This window comes from Mesoplodon bidens (assembly GCF_964165515.1).
Source record: "Mesoplodon bidens genome assembly, chromosome: X".
Classification (NCBI taxonomy): domain Eukaryota; kingdom Metazoa; phylum Chordata; class Mammalia; order Artiodactyla; family Ziphiidae; genus Mesoplodon; species Mesoplodon bidens.
Genome location: NC_138163.1, coordinates 28,400,553 through 28,416,397, shown reverse-complemented (window position 1 = coordinate 28,416,397; position 15,845 = coordinate 28,400,553). Strand labels below are relative to the sequence as shown.

Genomic DNA, 15,845 nt, shown 5'->3' with positions numbered 1-15,845 from the left:
GCATGTGGGATCTTCCCAGACCAGGGCCCGAACCCGTGTCCCCTGCATTGGCAGGCGGACTCTCAACCACTGCACCACCAGGGAAGCCCGGGTTGTTTGTCTTTTTATTGTTGAGTTATAAGAGTTCTTTATTTTGGATACTAGTCCATGTATAATATATGATATATACTAGTCCAGATATATGATTTGCAAATATTTTCTCCCGTTGTGTGGGTCGTCTTTTCACTTTCTTGATGGTATCCTTTTAATCACAAAAATGTTTAATTGTGATAAAGTCCCATTTATCTATATTTTCTTTTGTTGCTTGTGCTTTGGGTGTCATATCAATGGTTTTATTTTTTAGTACAGTAAGTGAATTGGAATTTTATAAATGTTCCAGTATTAGCTATTGATTTGAAGGAGTAATAACCCCTATACTTCAGACTTGGATTTTTTCTGTTATTTTTTAATTCCTGACTTACTTTGTTCACTTTTAAACTTATGTCACTACCAGTGTATTTCCTTGGTGTCTCATGTCACTTATGTTTTGTAGGGTGTTGTCCCAACTGCTCAGAGGGCTGCCATCGTTGTGGGAGTAGAGCTACCAGTCTATGACATTACAAAGAAGCACTTAATATTGTCAGGGGTGATGGGAGACACAATCTTAACTCACTTTGTGTAAGTATGATAGGTTGTACTCATTCCATATATTGAGTACTTTAAGCACAAAAAGCATCTTTCACTGAAGTCCTCATGTAGAATTGATAATGGGTACATATGGTCTAAATACCTTTTTCTCTCTCATCACCAGAACTTCAAGCCTTCTGATACAGGTACAGAGATTCCAGATGCTATGGGCACTTTGGTACTTGGGGGCAGTGTCTAATACAGTAGCCTATCAGATGTATGTAGGATTTGCATTTGTTCATACACAGCCTCTGTATCTAATAAACTCATCTATTATTTGCTTTGGTTAATTTTGGATCAGAAAGCAAATTTTCTCAATGAGAAACAATAAAAGGGTGAAATTTTATAGGGCCTGTGAAACAAAACCACAGTTTTGGGCTGAAGACTGTTGCTAATTTCATCCTATGTTTTCTTCATCTTGCAACTTTTATGATATTTTACTTCTCAAATGCATTTGGCATATGATGCTGTGGTTTGAAAAATTTACATAACTAATAGATGATGCATAATACTTCCTGCTTAGGGAACTTGCTAGACTTATATAAACTGTCCCCTTAAAAAAAAAAGGCTATCTGAATTTTGGATTGAAAAGTGAAGGGGACAACTTTTGAATAATGTAAAGATTAGTAAAGATTTCCTTTCTTTTTAGATTGTAATGAAAGGGCAAGTGCCAGGTTTTATCTGATGAGTCTGACTCATTGTACATTTATGTTTGGACTAATTTCAGTTTAAGCGGGCAGAGGTGGAAGTGGGGCAGTCTCACTTCTTAAAGTTTTTATCTTTAGTTCCAGCTTTACGTGCGGCTTGGCTGGGGCTCTGGCTTCCAATCCAGTTGATGTGGTTCGAACTCGCATGATGAACCAGAGGGCAATTGTGGGACATGTGGACCTCTACAAGGGTACTTTGGATGGTATTTTAAAGGTACGCACACTGTGAACTTGGATTGTATTTTTAATTTTCTTTGATGCCTCAGACCTTCTTGCAGTCTTTATTCTTAGTTGCTGCATTTCATTCTGAAGGTGGAAGAATCATTATGTCTATTTTTAGTAGCCTCTCAGAGTAACTCCTAGGTAGGAAAGCTGTCTCCTTGGTAATCTGCTGATGCACAGTGGTCCTTAATGTTATTATTCCAGTTTGAATGCTTAAGACTGCAGGGTACTTTTATCAATAGCACCATGTAGAATTACTGATAGAAAGGACTTAACATATCCCACATTTGCCCATTTCAGACAAGGCAGAGATGCTATAATAGAAAATCTGGTACTTGGTTTCCGTTCAGCATTGTACTACTGTTCACGGTTTGGCTTTGAAAGTTTCTGTTATGTTATGTTTGTAGGAAGCTGAATATCATACGTGTATTATGTATTATATAATCATTCGTGATAATACTTCTACAAAAAACAAATTTGGAGCTAAAATATGATATTGTCATATGGTTTCTCAGTTTAGTTTACAACTATTATCTATCAGGCACCATTTTAGTACATACAGAGAAATTACAGTGTACCACATGTATACAAACAGATAATCAACACATCTTGTCAAGTGATAAACTCAGGGGTCTGTGGGAGGAAATTTTAGTCCAATTTGGAAGTTTGGGATAGGTTTCCTGTAGATGGAGGCATCTAAAGTAATAGTAACTCACATCTGTTGAGTGCTTTACTGTGTATCGGGGACTGTCCTAATGAGACTTACATGTATTCATTCATTTAATCCTCACCATTACAGCATACTGAAGTGCTAAGAGATTAACTAACCTGTCCAAGGTTTCACAGCTAGTAAGTGGGAGAACTGGGATTTCAACTTAGACCATTGGCTTCAACCCAACATTCTTCACACTGTGGTGCCTTCCTCATGTTGGTGGCTGAGGGTTAGTTAGGTTATAAAGGATATTGAATGCTATGCTGAGATGCTTGGACTTATTCTTTTACTTGATGAGGAGCTATTGAAAGATTTTAATCAGGTCAGATTTACGTTTTAAATAGATCACGCTGGCTTTGTGGAGACAGTTGTTCTCAATCTTAGATGCACACTGCAGTCACCTGGGGAACATTCACAGCTTCTGCACCCACCTTAAACCAATGACCTCAGAACGCCTGGGGTGGGAGCCGGGTTGTCAGTATTTTGAAAACTCCTCAGGTGATTGCAATGTTCGCCCAAGGTTGAAAACCATTAATCTAAGGGGATAAGCCTGGAACAGTGGTTCTTAAAACTTTAACATGCATCTGAACCACCTGGAAGGCTTGTTAAAATTCAGGTGGCTGGGCCCCATCGCCAGATTCTGATTCAATAAGTTTGGAGAAGAACCTGGGAATTTGCATTTCTAACCAGTTACCAGGCAGTACTGATGCTGCTAGTCTGGGACCACACTTTGAGAACAACTGACCTAGAGATAGGGAAACTGATTAGAAGCCTCTTATAGTAGTCTGAGCAAGAGATGATGAGAGCCTGAACTTGAGCATGAATAGTGGGGATAGAGTTGAGAATAATTTAGTTGATAAAGTCAACAGGATTTTGTTGACTTGATGTAGAGAGGTGTGGGAGAAAGAATGTGTCAAAGATAACTTCCGAGTTTTTGGCCTTGGTGACCATGTAGTGACATTCATTGACAGAGGCATTACAGGAAGAAGAGCAGGTTTTGTGGGAGACATCACAGTTTTGGATATTTAGTTTGAGGAACACCCAGTGAATATATTTGGATATCTTAGTCTTAACTTGGGGGAGAGTTCAGGGGTGTAGATAAGAACCTGGGGAAGCAGTAGTGTACAGGTGTTACATAACTGGAGGGGGAGGCCAAGGAGAGCAGGTAGAGGAGTTCACAGCTTCTTTGCTTTCCTAGCGCACTGGAGTATTATAAAACTCCTTCCATTCATTAACAGTGATTCACAGAAGCAGTGATTCTCATACCCTGGGGAGTAGAGTTTGGCAAAAGACCCCCTTTCTATTTCTGACATGCTCACCCTTCCACTTGACAGTCACTGGTATAGAGGGAGGAGGGGGCCAAGGAAAGAACTCTGGGGAAATACCAACTTTTAAGGGCTTGGCAGACGAGGAACCCAGGAGAGACACCAAAAGGTAACACTTCAGGGAATTCCCTGGTGGTCTAGTGGTTAGGACTCTGCGCTTTCACTGCTGAGGGTGCAGGTTCAGTCCACTGTTGGGGAACTAAAATCCCACAAGCCATGTGGTGTGGCCAAAAAAAAAAAAGAGAGAGAAAGAAGAAAAAAAAGATAACAGTTCAGAAGATACGAGGAAACTTACAAGGGAGTAGTGTCATAGAAGCCAAGGGAGTAATGAGCTTCAAGAAGGGATGAGCAGTTATTTAATGCTAAATGGAATAGAGAGATCCAGTATAAGGACTGCAAAGTGTCTGCTGGATTTAATATTTTCTAGAGGAGGTTTGCTGGATTGGTGTTTGTAAAAGTCAGATTGCTGTTCATTGAAGAGTGTGTTTAATCATTCATTCATTCATTACAAAAATGTTTGTGTCTTCTGTGCTAGGTACTGTTCTAGGTTGGTGAACAAAAAAGTCCTGGCTTTCATGACATTTTAATTCTAATAGGAAGAGACAGATAAACACATAGGAAGTGAGGATAAGTAGACAAGTATAAAATACTCTTTCAAGAAGGTTGCCTAAGAGGTGATAGAGGGTATAGTAATACAGTAATAGCATTTATTGAATGCTTATTATGTACCACACACTAGAGTATATCCTTTAACTCCCAGCAACCCTATAGAGTGGATAATATCTTTGCCATTTTATACAGGAGAGAACTCAGGTTCAGAGTAGCTAAGTATTTACCCAAGATTATACACCTAATAAGTGGCAGATCTGGGATTTAAATCAGGGTTTGTTTGATTCCAGAGTTTATACTTGTAACCACTATGCTGTATGATATTGTCAGAAACATATTTTCATGTTGACAGTAACCTTTAAGTACTTACATTTACTCACTCATTCACTTACTTGCCATTAAAATTCTTTAAAACAACTTTGCTCTTTATTGTCATCATACTTTTTTATTTTATCTATAGGAGTGCCATAACACTTTGGTGAATGGAATTATGCATTCATCTCTGATGTAGAAATGAGCAGCTGCAAATCTCATCCTGTTACCTCTATATTAAAACCCTTGAATGGCTTCTCTTTGATGCAAGGTCCATATGATTTGACCCCTTTTTACCTCTACAGCCTTATCTTTGCTACCTTTATTCTGTATTCCAGACATACTGAACAAGTTCTAGTACTAGACTTTTTTTCATTCCCAAGTTTTCACCCATGCCATATACTTTGTTAGACAGCTAGCTTCTACTCATTCTTCAGATTGCATTATTTTTTCATAAAGGCCTTCCCTGACTATTAAACTGTGTATGTGTATGTAGTTTGTTTTTTTTTTTTTGAGGTATGCAGGCCTCTCACTGTTGTGGCCTCTCCCGTTGCGGAGCACAGGCTCCGGACGTGCAGGCTCAGCGGCCATGGCTCATGGGCCCAGTCGCTCCACGGCATGTGGGATCTTCCCAGACTGGGGCATGAACCTGTGTCCCCTGCATCGGCAGGCGGACTCTTGACCACTGCGCCACCAGGGAAGCCCCTATGTAGTTTTATATACTTGCTCTGTCATAGCATTTAATATATTTAAAACATCTTTTTTGATGTTTTTTAACTTCATAAAATTCATAAAATTCACCTATTCAGAGTGAATAGGCCTTTGGTATATTCACAGATACGTGCAACCATTATCACCACAGTCAATTTTAGAACAATTTCATGACCTCAAAAAGAAACCCTGTGCCCTTTAGCTATTACCGCCCTATCTTCCCCGCCCTAAGAAACTACTAATGTACTTTTATCTCTGTAGATTTGCCTATTCTGGATATCTTATATAAATGGAACCATGCAATATGTGAGCTTTTTGACTGGCTCATTTCACTTATCATAATGTTTCAAGGTTCATCCATGCTGTAGCATGTATCAGTACAGGCATACCTCAGAGGTATGCTTCCAGACCACTGCAATAAAGCAAATGTCACAATAAAGCGAGTCATATGAACTTTTTGGTTTCCCAGTGCATGTAAAAATTATGTTTACGCTATACAGTAGTCTATGAAGTGTGCAATAGTCTTGTCTTAAAAAAAACAACTTACATACCTTGTTTTGCTAAAAAAATGTTAACCATCATCTGAGCCTTCAGTGAGTCATTTCTTTGCAATAGTAACATCAAAGATTACAGATCACCATAACAAATCTAATACAATGAAAAAGTTTGAAATATGACGAGAATTACCGAAAGTGACAGAGAGATACAAAATGAGCAAGTGCTGTTGGAAAAATGGTGCTGATAGACTTGCTCCATGCAAGGTTGCCACAAACCTTCAATTTGTTAAAAATCCACTATCTGCAAAGTGTAGTAAAGTGAAGTGCAATAAAATGAGGTATGCCTGTACTTTGTTCCTTTTTATGGTTGGGTAATATTCTGTGGTATGGCTGTATCACATTTGTTACATTTTATTGTATAGTTGACCCTTGAGTAACATGAGTTTGAACTGCATGTGTCCATTTATATGCAGATTTTTTTCAAGAGTAAATACTACGGTACTGCACAACCTGTGGTTGGTTGACTCTGTGGATGTAGAGGGCTGAAAATAAGTTATACGAGGACTTTTGACTGCATGGAGGGTCAGTGCCCCTAAACACCTGCATTGTTCAAGAGTCAATTGTAATTGCTTTTAATGGCTGTCTGCCCAGTAGACTCTAAGTTCCGTGAAGGCAGGGCCATATGCATCTTGTTTATCACTTTATCCACAGCAAATTATTTGTTGAATATATGTATAACTTCATGAAGTAGCCTCTTGTCTCTGTGTATCTACAGAAGTTCTTGCTTGTTTTCACTCAACTGCCTCAAGCCAAAAAGTGTGCATGCCAGTTCTAATGTTTGGAAGAAGTTAGTCCCTGTTTTGGAGCTCTACAAGGATTCATATGGCTCATGAGAGTGTTAGAGGCTGTGTGTGTGTGTGTGTGTGTAAAAGTTTGTGTGTTCATTTACTCAACAAATATTTATTCAAATATTTAGTGGAGACTTTACTGTGCCAGACAGTGTTACGTGGTGGGATAGAATGGTAAAGAAGACCAACATGGTCCCTGCTTTCCTGGACATTACATTCTAGTTGAGGGAGACAGACAACAAACACACAGATAATAAACACTGTAATTTCATTATTCCAAATCTTTTTTTGGTCACGCTGTGCAGCATGCAGAATCTTAGTTCCCCGACCAGGGATAAAATCCGTGCCCCCTGCATTGGGAGTGTGGAGTCTTAACCACTGGACCACCAGGGAAGTCCAGTAGACAGTATAACTTCAAATGGAAGTAAATACTATGAAGAAACTAACCCAGAATAATGAGATAATGACTTGGTGATAGTGGTGGGGAAATACTTCAGCTAGGATGGCCAGGGAAAGGCTCTGAGGAGGTGACATTTGAGCAGGGGTCTGAATGATGAGAAGAAGGTGGCCACGAGAAGATCTGAGAGAAAAGCATTTCAGAAAGAGGGAGTGGGTACAAAGGCCCTGAGTTGGGAATGAGTTGCACATGTTCAAGGGTTAAAAACAAGGCTGGTATGGCTGCATGTGATGAATGAAGGAAAAAGTAGTAGGAAATGAAACTGGAGAGAGAGGCAGGGGATAAATCATGTAGGTCATTAAAGAAAATTTGCAGTTAGAATGAAATCCACCAGGAATTCATTGGAGAGCTTTAAACAGGAAAGTGACTATCTGATTTATAATTTTAAAAGATTGCTTTGGCTTCTTGGTGGAGATTGTAGACCAGTTCCAGGTAAGAGGTGATGGGGTTGGGTTGTATCTCTCAGGTGCCTTATCTTAGCAGTCTATGATTCTAGGTTATCTGTATACAGGATTTATTTTGGTTGATTTTCACAATTTTCCAACATCAATTTTGGTCTGAGACCTATAGCATTTGCTGATGATCCATTGGGGCAAGCATATTACCACTATGTTTGCATAAATAGTGCCCTTATTATGTTACTATTTGCTTTAAAAATGATTAATAAGGATAATCATATTGAGTGTTCTTAATCTATAGGATGGGATAAGGGATATTTAGAAGTCTGGATTCTCATATTGTTGTCTTATCCAAATATATTCATTTTTTAGTATAGTGGTGGGTTTCACTTCACCAGTGGGAAGGCAAAATAACATTTTTTTCAATGTAGAATACAATGCCTAACACAGGAGTTACTTAATAGATATTTATGCATTAAACAGGAACTGTTTCTGTTAGTGGAATTCAATACACATCATCAATTTATGACCTTTGGTATGCATTATTTGTCATTTAATTATTTTGTTTTTGAATTTTATTTATTTTTTTATACAGCCGGTTCTTATTAGTCATCAATTTTATACACATCAGTGTACACATGTCAATCCCAATCGCCCAATTCATCACACCACCACCACCACCACCCCCTGCCACTTTCCCCCCTTGGTGTCCATACATGTGTTCTCTACATCTGTGTCTCTATTTCTGTCCTGCAAACCAGCTCATCTGTACCATTTCTCTAGATTCCACATATATGCGTTAATATACGATATTTGTTTTTCTCTTTCTGACTTACTTGACTCTGTATGACCGTCTCTAGATCCATCCACGTCTCTACAAATGACCCAATTTCGTTCCTTTTTATGGCTGAGTAATATTCCATTGTATATATGTACCAAAACTTCTTTATCCATTCATCTGTTGATGGGCATTTAGGTTGCTTCTATGACCTGGCTATTGTAAATAGTGCTGCAATGAACACTGGGGTGCATGTGTCTTTTTGTTTTTGTTTTGTTTTTTTTTTAGTTTCTGCTTTATAACAAAGTGAATCAGTCATACATATACATCTGTTCCCATATCCCTTCCCTCTTGCGTCTCCCTCCCTCCCACCCTCCCTATCCCACCCCTCCAGGAGGTCACAAAGCACTGAGCTGATCTCCCTGTGCTATGCGGCTGCTTCCCACTATCTATCTACCTTACGTTTGGTACTGTATATATGTCCATGCCTCTCTCTCGCTTTGTCACAGCTTACCCTTCCCCCTCCCCATATCCTCAAGTCCATTCTCAAGTAGGTCTGTGTCTTTGTTCCTGTTTTACCCCTAGGTTCTTCATGACATTTTTTTTCTTAAATTCCATATATATGTGTTAGCATACGGTATTTGTCTTTCTCTTTCTGACTTACTTCACTCTGTATGGCAGACTCTAGGTCTATCCACCTCATTACAAATAGCTCAGTTTCGTTTCTTTTTATGGCTGAGTAATATTCCATTGTATATATGTGCCACATCTTCTTTATCCATTCATCCGATGATGGACACTTAGGTTGTTTCCATCTCTGGGCTATTGTGAATAGAGCTGCAATGAACATTTTGGTACATGACTCTTTTTGAATTATGGTTTTCTCAGGGTATATGCCTAGTAGTGGGATTGCTGGGTCATACGGTAGTTCTATTTTTAGTTTTTAAAGGAACCGCCATACTGTTCTCCATAGTGGCTGTATCGATTTACATTCCCACCAACAGTGCAAGAGGGTTCCCTTTTCTCCACACCATCTCCAGCATTTGTTGTTGGTAGATTTTCTGATGATGCCCATTCTAAATGGTGTGAGGTGATACCTCATTGTAGTTTTGATTTGCATTTCTCTAATAATTAGTGATGTTAGCACCTTTTCATGTGCTTCTTGGAGATCTGTATGTCTTCTTTGGAGAAATGTCTGTATAGGTCTTCTGCCCATTTTTGGATTGAGTTGTTTGTTTTTTAATATTGAGCTGCATGAACTGTTTATATATTTTGGAGATTAAGGCTTTGTCCGTTGATTTGTTTGCAAATATTTTCTCCCATTCTGAGGGTGGTCTTTTCGTCTTGTTTGTAGTTTCCTTTGCTGTGCCAAAGCTTTTGTTTCATTAAGTCCCATTTGTTTATTTTTGTTTTTATTTCCATTACTCTAGGAGATGGATCAAAAACGATCTTGCTGTGATTTATGTCAAAGAGTGTTCTTCCTATGTTTTCCTCTAAGAGTTTTATAGTGTCCGGTCTTACATTTAGCTCTCTAATCCATTTTGAGTTTACTTTTGTGTATGGTGTTAGGGAGTGTTCTAATTTCCTTCTTTTGCATATAGCTTTCCAGTTTTCCCAGCCCCACTTATTGAAGAAACCGTCTTTTCTCCACTGTATATCCTTGCGTCCTTTGTCATAAATTAGTTGACCATAGGTGCATGGGTTTATCTCTGGGGTTTCTATCCTGTTACATTGATCTATATTTCTGTTTTTGTGCTAGTACCATATTGTCTTGATTACTCTAGGTTTGTAGTATAGTCTGAAGTCAGGGAGTCTGGTTCCTCCAGCTCCATTTTTTTCCCTCAAGACTGCTTTGGCTATACGGGGTCTTTTGTGTCTCCATACAAATTTTAAGATTTTTTTGTTGTAGTTCTGTAAAAAATGCCATTGGTAACTTGATGTGGATTGCATTGAATCTGTAGATTGCTTTGGGTAGTATAGTCATTTTCACAATATTGATTCTTCCAATCCAAGAACATGGTATATCTCTCCATCTGTTGGTATCATCTTTAATTTCTTTCACCAGTGTCTTATAGTTTTCTGCATATAGGTTTTTGTCTCCTTAGGTAGGTTTATTCCTAGGTATTTTATAATTTTTGTTGCTGTGATTTATGGGAATGTTTCCTTAATTTCCTTAATTTCTCTTTCAGAGATAAAATCTTTCATATTTTTCATTAGTGTATAGGAATGCAAGAGATTTCTGTGCATTCATTTTGTATCCTGCAACTTTACCAGATTCATTGATTAGCTCTAGTAGTTTTCTGGTGGCATCTTTAGGATTCTGTATGTATAGTATCGTCATCTACAAGCAGTGACAGTTTTACTTCTTCTTTTCCAATTTGTATTCCTTTTATTTTTTCTTCTCTGACTGCCGTGGCTAGGACGTCCAAAACTGTATTGAATAATAGTGGCGGGGGCTTCCCTCGTGGCGCAGTGTTGAGAGTCCGCCTGCCAATGCAGGGGACACGGGTTCGTGCCCTGGTCCAGGAAGATCCCACATGCCGCCGAGCGGCTGGGCCCGTGAGCCATGGCCGCTGAGCCTGTGCGTCCGGAGCCTGTGCTCCGCAACAGGTGAGGCCACAACCATGAGAGGCCCAAGTCCTGCAAAAAAAAAAGTGGCGAGAGTGTACATCCCTTTCTTGTTCCTGATCTTAGAGGAAATGCTTTCAGTTTTTCACCATTGAGAATGATCTTTGCTGTGGGTTTGTCATATATGGCCTTTATTATGTTGAGGTTGGTTCCCTCTGTGCCCACTTTCTGGAAAGTTTTTATCAAAAACGGGTGTTGAATTTTGTCAGAAGCTTTTCTGCATCTATTGAGATGATCATATGGATTTTATTTTTCAGTTTGATAATATGGTGTATCATATTGATTGATTTCCATATATTGAAGAATCCTTGCATCCCTGGGATAAATCCCACTTGATCATGGTGTATGATCCTTTAAATGTGCTGTTGGATTCTGTTTGTTAGTATTTTGTTGAGGATTTTTGCATCTATATTCATGAGTGATATTGGTCTGTAATTTTTCTTTTTTTATAGTATTTTTGTCTGGTTTGGATATCAGGGTGATGGTGGCCTCATAGAATGAGTTTGGGAGTGTTCCTCCCTCTGCTGTGTTTTGGAAGAGTTTGAGAAGGATGGGTGTTAGCTCTTCTCTAAATGTTTGATAGAATTCACCTGTGAAGCCATCTGGTCCTGGACTTTTCTTTGTTGGAAGATGTTTAATCACAGTTTCAATTTCATTGCTTGTGATTGGTCTGTTCATATTTTCTGCTTCTTCCTGGTTCAGTCTTGGAAGGTGATACCTTTCTAAGAATTTGTCCATTTCTTCCAGGTTGTCCATTTTATTGGCATAGAGTTGCTTGTAGTAGTCTCTTATGATGCTTTGTATTTCTGCGGTGTCCATTGTAACTTCTCCTTTTTCATTTCTAATTCTACTGATTTGAGTCCTCTCCCTTTTTCTTGATGAGTCTGGCTAAAGGTTTATCAATTTTGTTTAGCATCTCAAAGAACCAGCTTTTAGTTTTATTGATCTTTACTATTGTTTCCTTCATTTCTTTTTTATTTATTTCTGATCTGATCTTTATGATTTCTTTCCTTCTGCTAACTTTAGGGGTTTTTTGTTCTTCTGTCTCTAATTGCTTTAGGTGTAAGTTTAGGTTGTTTATTTGAGATTTTTCTTGTTTCTTGAGGTAGGATTGTATTGCTATAAACTTCCCTGTTAGATCTGCTTTGCTGCATCCCATAGGTTTTGGGTCATCGTGTTATCCTTGTCATTTGTTTCTAGGTATTTTTTTTTATTTCCTCTTTGATTTCTTCAGTGATCTCTTGGTTATTTAGTAACATATTGTTTAGCCTCCATGTGTTTGTGTTTTTTACGTTTTTTTCCCTGTCATTGATTTCTAATCTCATAGTGTTGTGGTCGGAAAAGATGCTTGATATGATTTCAATTTTCTTAAATTTACCGAGGCTTGATTTGTGACCCAGGATGTGATCTATTCTTCAGAATGTTCCATGTGCAGTTGAGAAGAGAGTGTAATCTGCTGTTTTTGGATGGAATGTCCTATAAATATCAATTAAACTTATCCGGTCTGTTGTGTCATTTAAAGCTTGCGTTTCCTTATTAATTTTCTGTCTGGATGATCTGTCCATTGGTGTAAGTGAGGTGTTAAAGTCCCCCACTATGATTGTGTTACTGTCGATTTCCTCTTTTATAGCTGTTAGCAGTTGCCTTATGTATTGAGGTGCTCCTATGTTCGGTGCATAGATATTTATAATTGTTATATCTTCTTCTTGGATTGATCCCTTGATCATTATGTAGTGTCCTTCCTTGTCTCTTGTAACATTCTTTATTTTAAAGTCTATTTTATCTGATATGAGTATTGCTACTCCAGCTTTCTTTTGATTTCCATTTGCATGGAATATCTTATTCCATCTCCTCAGTTTCAGTCTGTATTTGTCCCTAGGTCTGAAGTGGGTCTCTTGTAGACAGCATGTATATGGGTCTTGTTTTTGTATCCATTCAGCTAGCCTGTGTCTTTAGGTTGGAGCATTTAATCGATTCAGGTTTAAGGTAATTATCAATATGTATGTTCCTATTACCATTTTCTTAATTGTTAGTGGTTTGGGTTTTTTTTAAACATCTTTATTGGAGTAAAATTACTTTACAATGGTGTTGGTTTGATTTATAACAAAATGAATTACCTATACATATACATATATCCCCGTATCTCCTCCCTCATGCGTCTCCCTCCCACCTGCGTCTCCCTCCCACCCTTACTATCCCACCCCTCTACGTGTTCTCAAAGCACCAAGCTGATCTCCCTGTGCTATATGAGTTCGTTTTTTAGGTCCTTTTCTTCTATTGTGTTTCCCTCTTAGAGAAGTTCCTTTAGCATTTGTTGTAGAACTGGTTTGGTGATGCTGAATTCTCTTAGCTTTTGCTTGTCTGTAAAGCTTTTGATGTCTCCATCAAATACAAATGAGATCCTTGCCAGGTAGAGTAACCTTGATTGTAGGTTCTTCTTCCCTTTCATCAGTTTAAATATATGGTGCCAGTCCCTTCTGGCTTGTGGAGATTCTGCTGAGAAATCAGCTGTTAACCTTATGGGAGTTCCCTTGTATGTTATTTGTCGTTTTTTCCTTGTTGCTTTCAATAAGTTTTGTGTGTCTTTATTTTTTTCAATTTGATTATTATGTGTCTCTGCGTGTTTCTCCTTGGGTGTATCCTGCCTGGGACTCTCTGCGCTTCCTGGACTTGAGTGGCTATTTCCTTTCCCATGTTAGGGAATTTTTCAACTATAATCTCTTCAAATATTTTCTCGGGTCCTTTCTCTCTCTCTTCTCCTTCTGGGACCCCTATAATGCAAATGTTGTGTTTAATGTTGTCTCAGAAGTCTCTTAGGCTGTCTTCATTTCTTTTCATTCTTTTTTCTTTATTCTGGTCCACATCAGTGAATTCCACCATTTCTGTCTTCTAGGTCACTTATCCATTCTTCTGCCTCAGTTATTCTGCTATTGATTCCTTCTAGTGTATTTTTCATTTCAGTTATTGTATTGTTCATCTCTGTCTGTTTGTTCTTTAATTCTTCTAGGTCTTTGTTAAACCTTTCTTGCATCTTCTCAATCTTTGCCTCCATTCTTTTTCCAAGGTCCTGGATCATCTTCACTATCATTATTCTGAATTCTTTTTCTGGAAGGTTGCCTATCTCCACTTCTTTTAGTTGTTTTTCTGGGGTTTTATCTTATTCCTTCATCTGGTACAAAGTCCTCTGCCTTTTCATTTTGTCTGTCTTTCTGTGAATGTGATTTTCCTTCCACAGGCTGCAGAATTGTAGATCTTCTTGCTTCTACTGTCTGCCCTCTGGTAGATGAGGCTATCTAAGAGGCTTGTGCAAGCTTCCTGATGGGAGGGATTGGTGGTGGCTAGAGCTGGCTGTTCCTCTGGTGGGCAGAGCTCAGTAAAACTTTAATCTGCTTGTCTGCTGATGGGTGGGGCTGGGTTCCCTCCTTGTTGGTTGTTTGGCCTGAGTCAACCCAGCACTGGAGGCTACCCGACTCTTTGGTTGGGCTAATGGTGGACTCTGGGAGGGCTCACGCCAAGGAGTAATTCCCAGAAGTTCTGCTGCCAGTGTCCTTGTCCCCACGGTGAGCCACAGCCACCCCCCGCCTCTGCAGGAGACCCTCCAACAGTAGCAGGTAGGTCTGGTTCAGTCTCCTATGGGGTCACTGCTCCTTCCCCTGGGTCCTGATGCACACACTACTTTGTGTGTGCCCTCCAAGAGGGGAGTCTCTGTGTTTCCCCCAGTCCTGTCGAAATCCTGCAATCAAATCCCGCTAGCCTTCAAAGTCTGATTCTCTAGGAATTCCTCCTCCCATTGCCAGATCCCCAGGTTGGGAACTGACATGGGGCTCAGAACCTTCACTCCAGTGGGTGGACTTATGTGATATACATGTTCTCCAGTTTGTGAGTTACCCATCCAACAGTTATGGGATTTGATTTTATTGTGATTGCACCCCTCCTACCATCTTATTGCAGCTTCTCCTTTGTCTTTGGATGTGGGGTATCTTTTTTAGTGAGTTCCAGTGTCTCCTGTCTGATTGTTCAGCAGTTAGTTGTGATTCCGGTGCTTTCGCAAGAGGGAGTGAGCGCATATCCTTCTACTCCGCCATCTTGAACCAATCTCTGTGTCATTTAATTCTAATAACCACTCAGTTGGCGTATGTAGGACCTCCACTGTATAAAACAGAAAACTTAAACTCAAAGCATTTTACACTATTCCTTATCTAATCCTCTGGTCATTCACATGAGGTCATCCATGGCATTACATACACAGAATTTACAGTGATGAAACAGATTCAGAGAAGGACAGTGACTTGCCCAACTCCTCTTCCCCTACTCTGCTTTAGTTGTCTTATTAGTACTTATTATTTGTGAATATAATATATATCAATTTATGTATTCGTTTGTCAGCTCCACTAGAGTATGCACTCCATGAGGACAGGGAATGTATGTTATCTGTGCCTGTGTAACAAATTACTCCAAAACTCAGTGCCTTAATACAACATGCATTTATTATGTCACAATTTCTGTGGGTTAGGAATTCAGAAGCAGCTTAGCTGAATGATTTCAGCTTAGGCTCTCTCATGAGGTAATAGTCCAGATGTCAGCTAGGGTTATAATCATCTGAAGGCTTGACTGGGGCTGGGACATCTGCTTCAAGGATCACTCATGTAGTTGTCAGCAGGAAGGCTTTGTTCCTCTCTGGCTATTGGCTGGAGGGCTTAGTCTCTCACCACATGGGCTTCTCTTCATCACATGGCAGCTGGCTTCCTCCAGAGTAAACGATCAAAGACAGAACAAGGCAAAGCCTTATTATATACAAAACGTCTTTTATAGCATAGCATTGGCGGTGACGTACGTTCACTACTGCCATACTCTATTGGTGACACAGACCAATCCTGATATGTTGTGGGAGGGACTACATAAGGGTGTGAATAACTGGAGTTGGCTTTCATCGGGGGCCATCTTGGAGGCTGGCTACCACAAACACTTTCTCTCT

General features: G+C 39.3%; 1 protein-coding gene across 4 annotated transcripts in view; it reads left to right on the top strand.

The window, feature by feature from the left end:
- SLC25A14 (solute carrier family 25 member 14) overlaps positions 1 to 15,845 on the top strand; it is a gene marked incomplete at its 5' end in the record, with an annotated part of 36,604 nt that overhangs the window by 18,905 nt on the left and 1,854 nt on the right. For all 4 annotated transcript variants that reach the window (XM_081221826.1, XM_081221828.1, XM_081221827.1 and 1 more), the window contains 2 exons: positions 533 to 657; positions 1,452 to 1,587. In XM_081221826.1, coding sequence (XP_081077952.1) covers positions 533 to 657; positions 1,452 to 1,587 — 261 coding nt within the window. The remainder of the gene's footprint in view (positions 1 to 532; positions 658 to 1,451; positions 1,588 to 15,845) is intronic.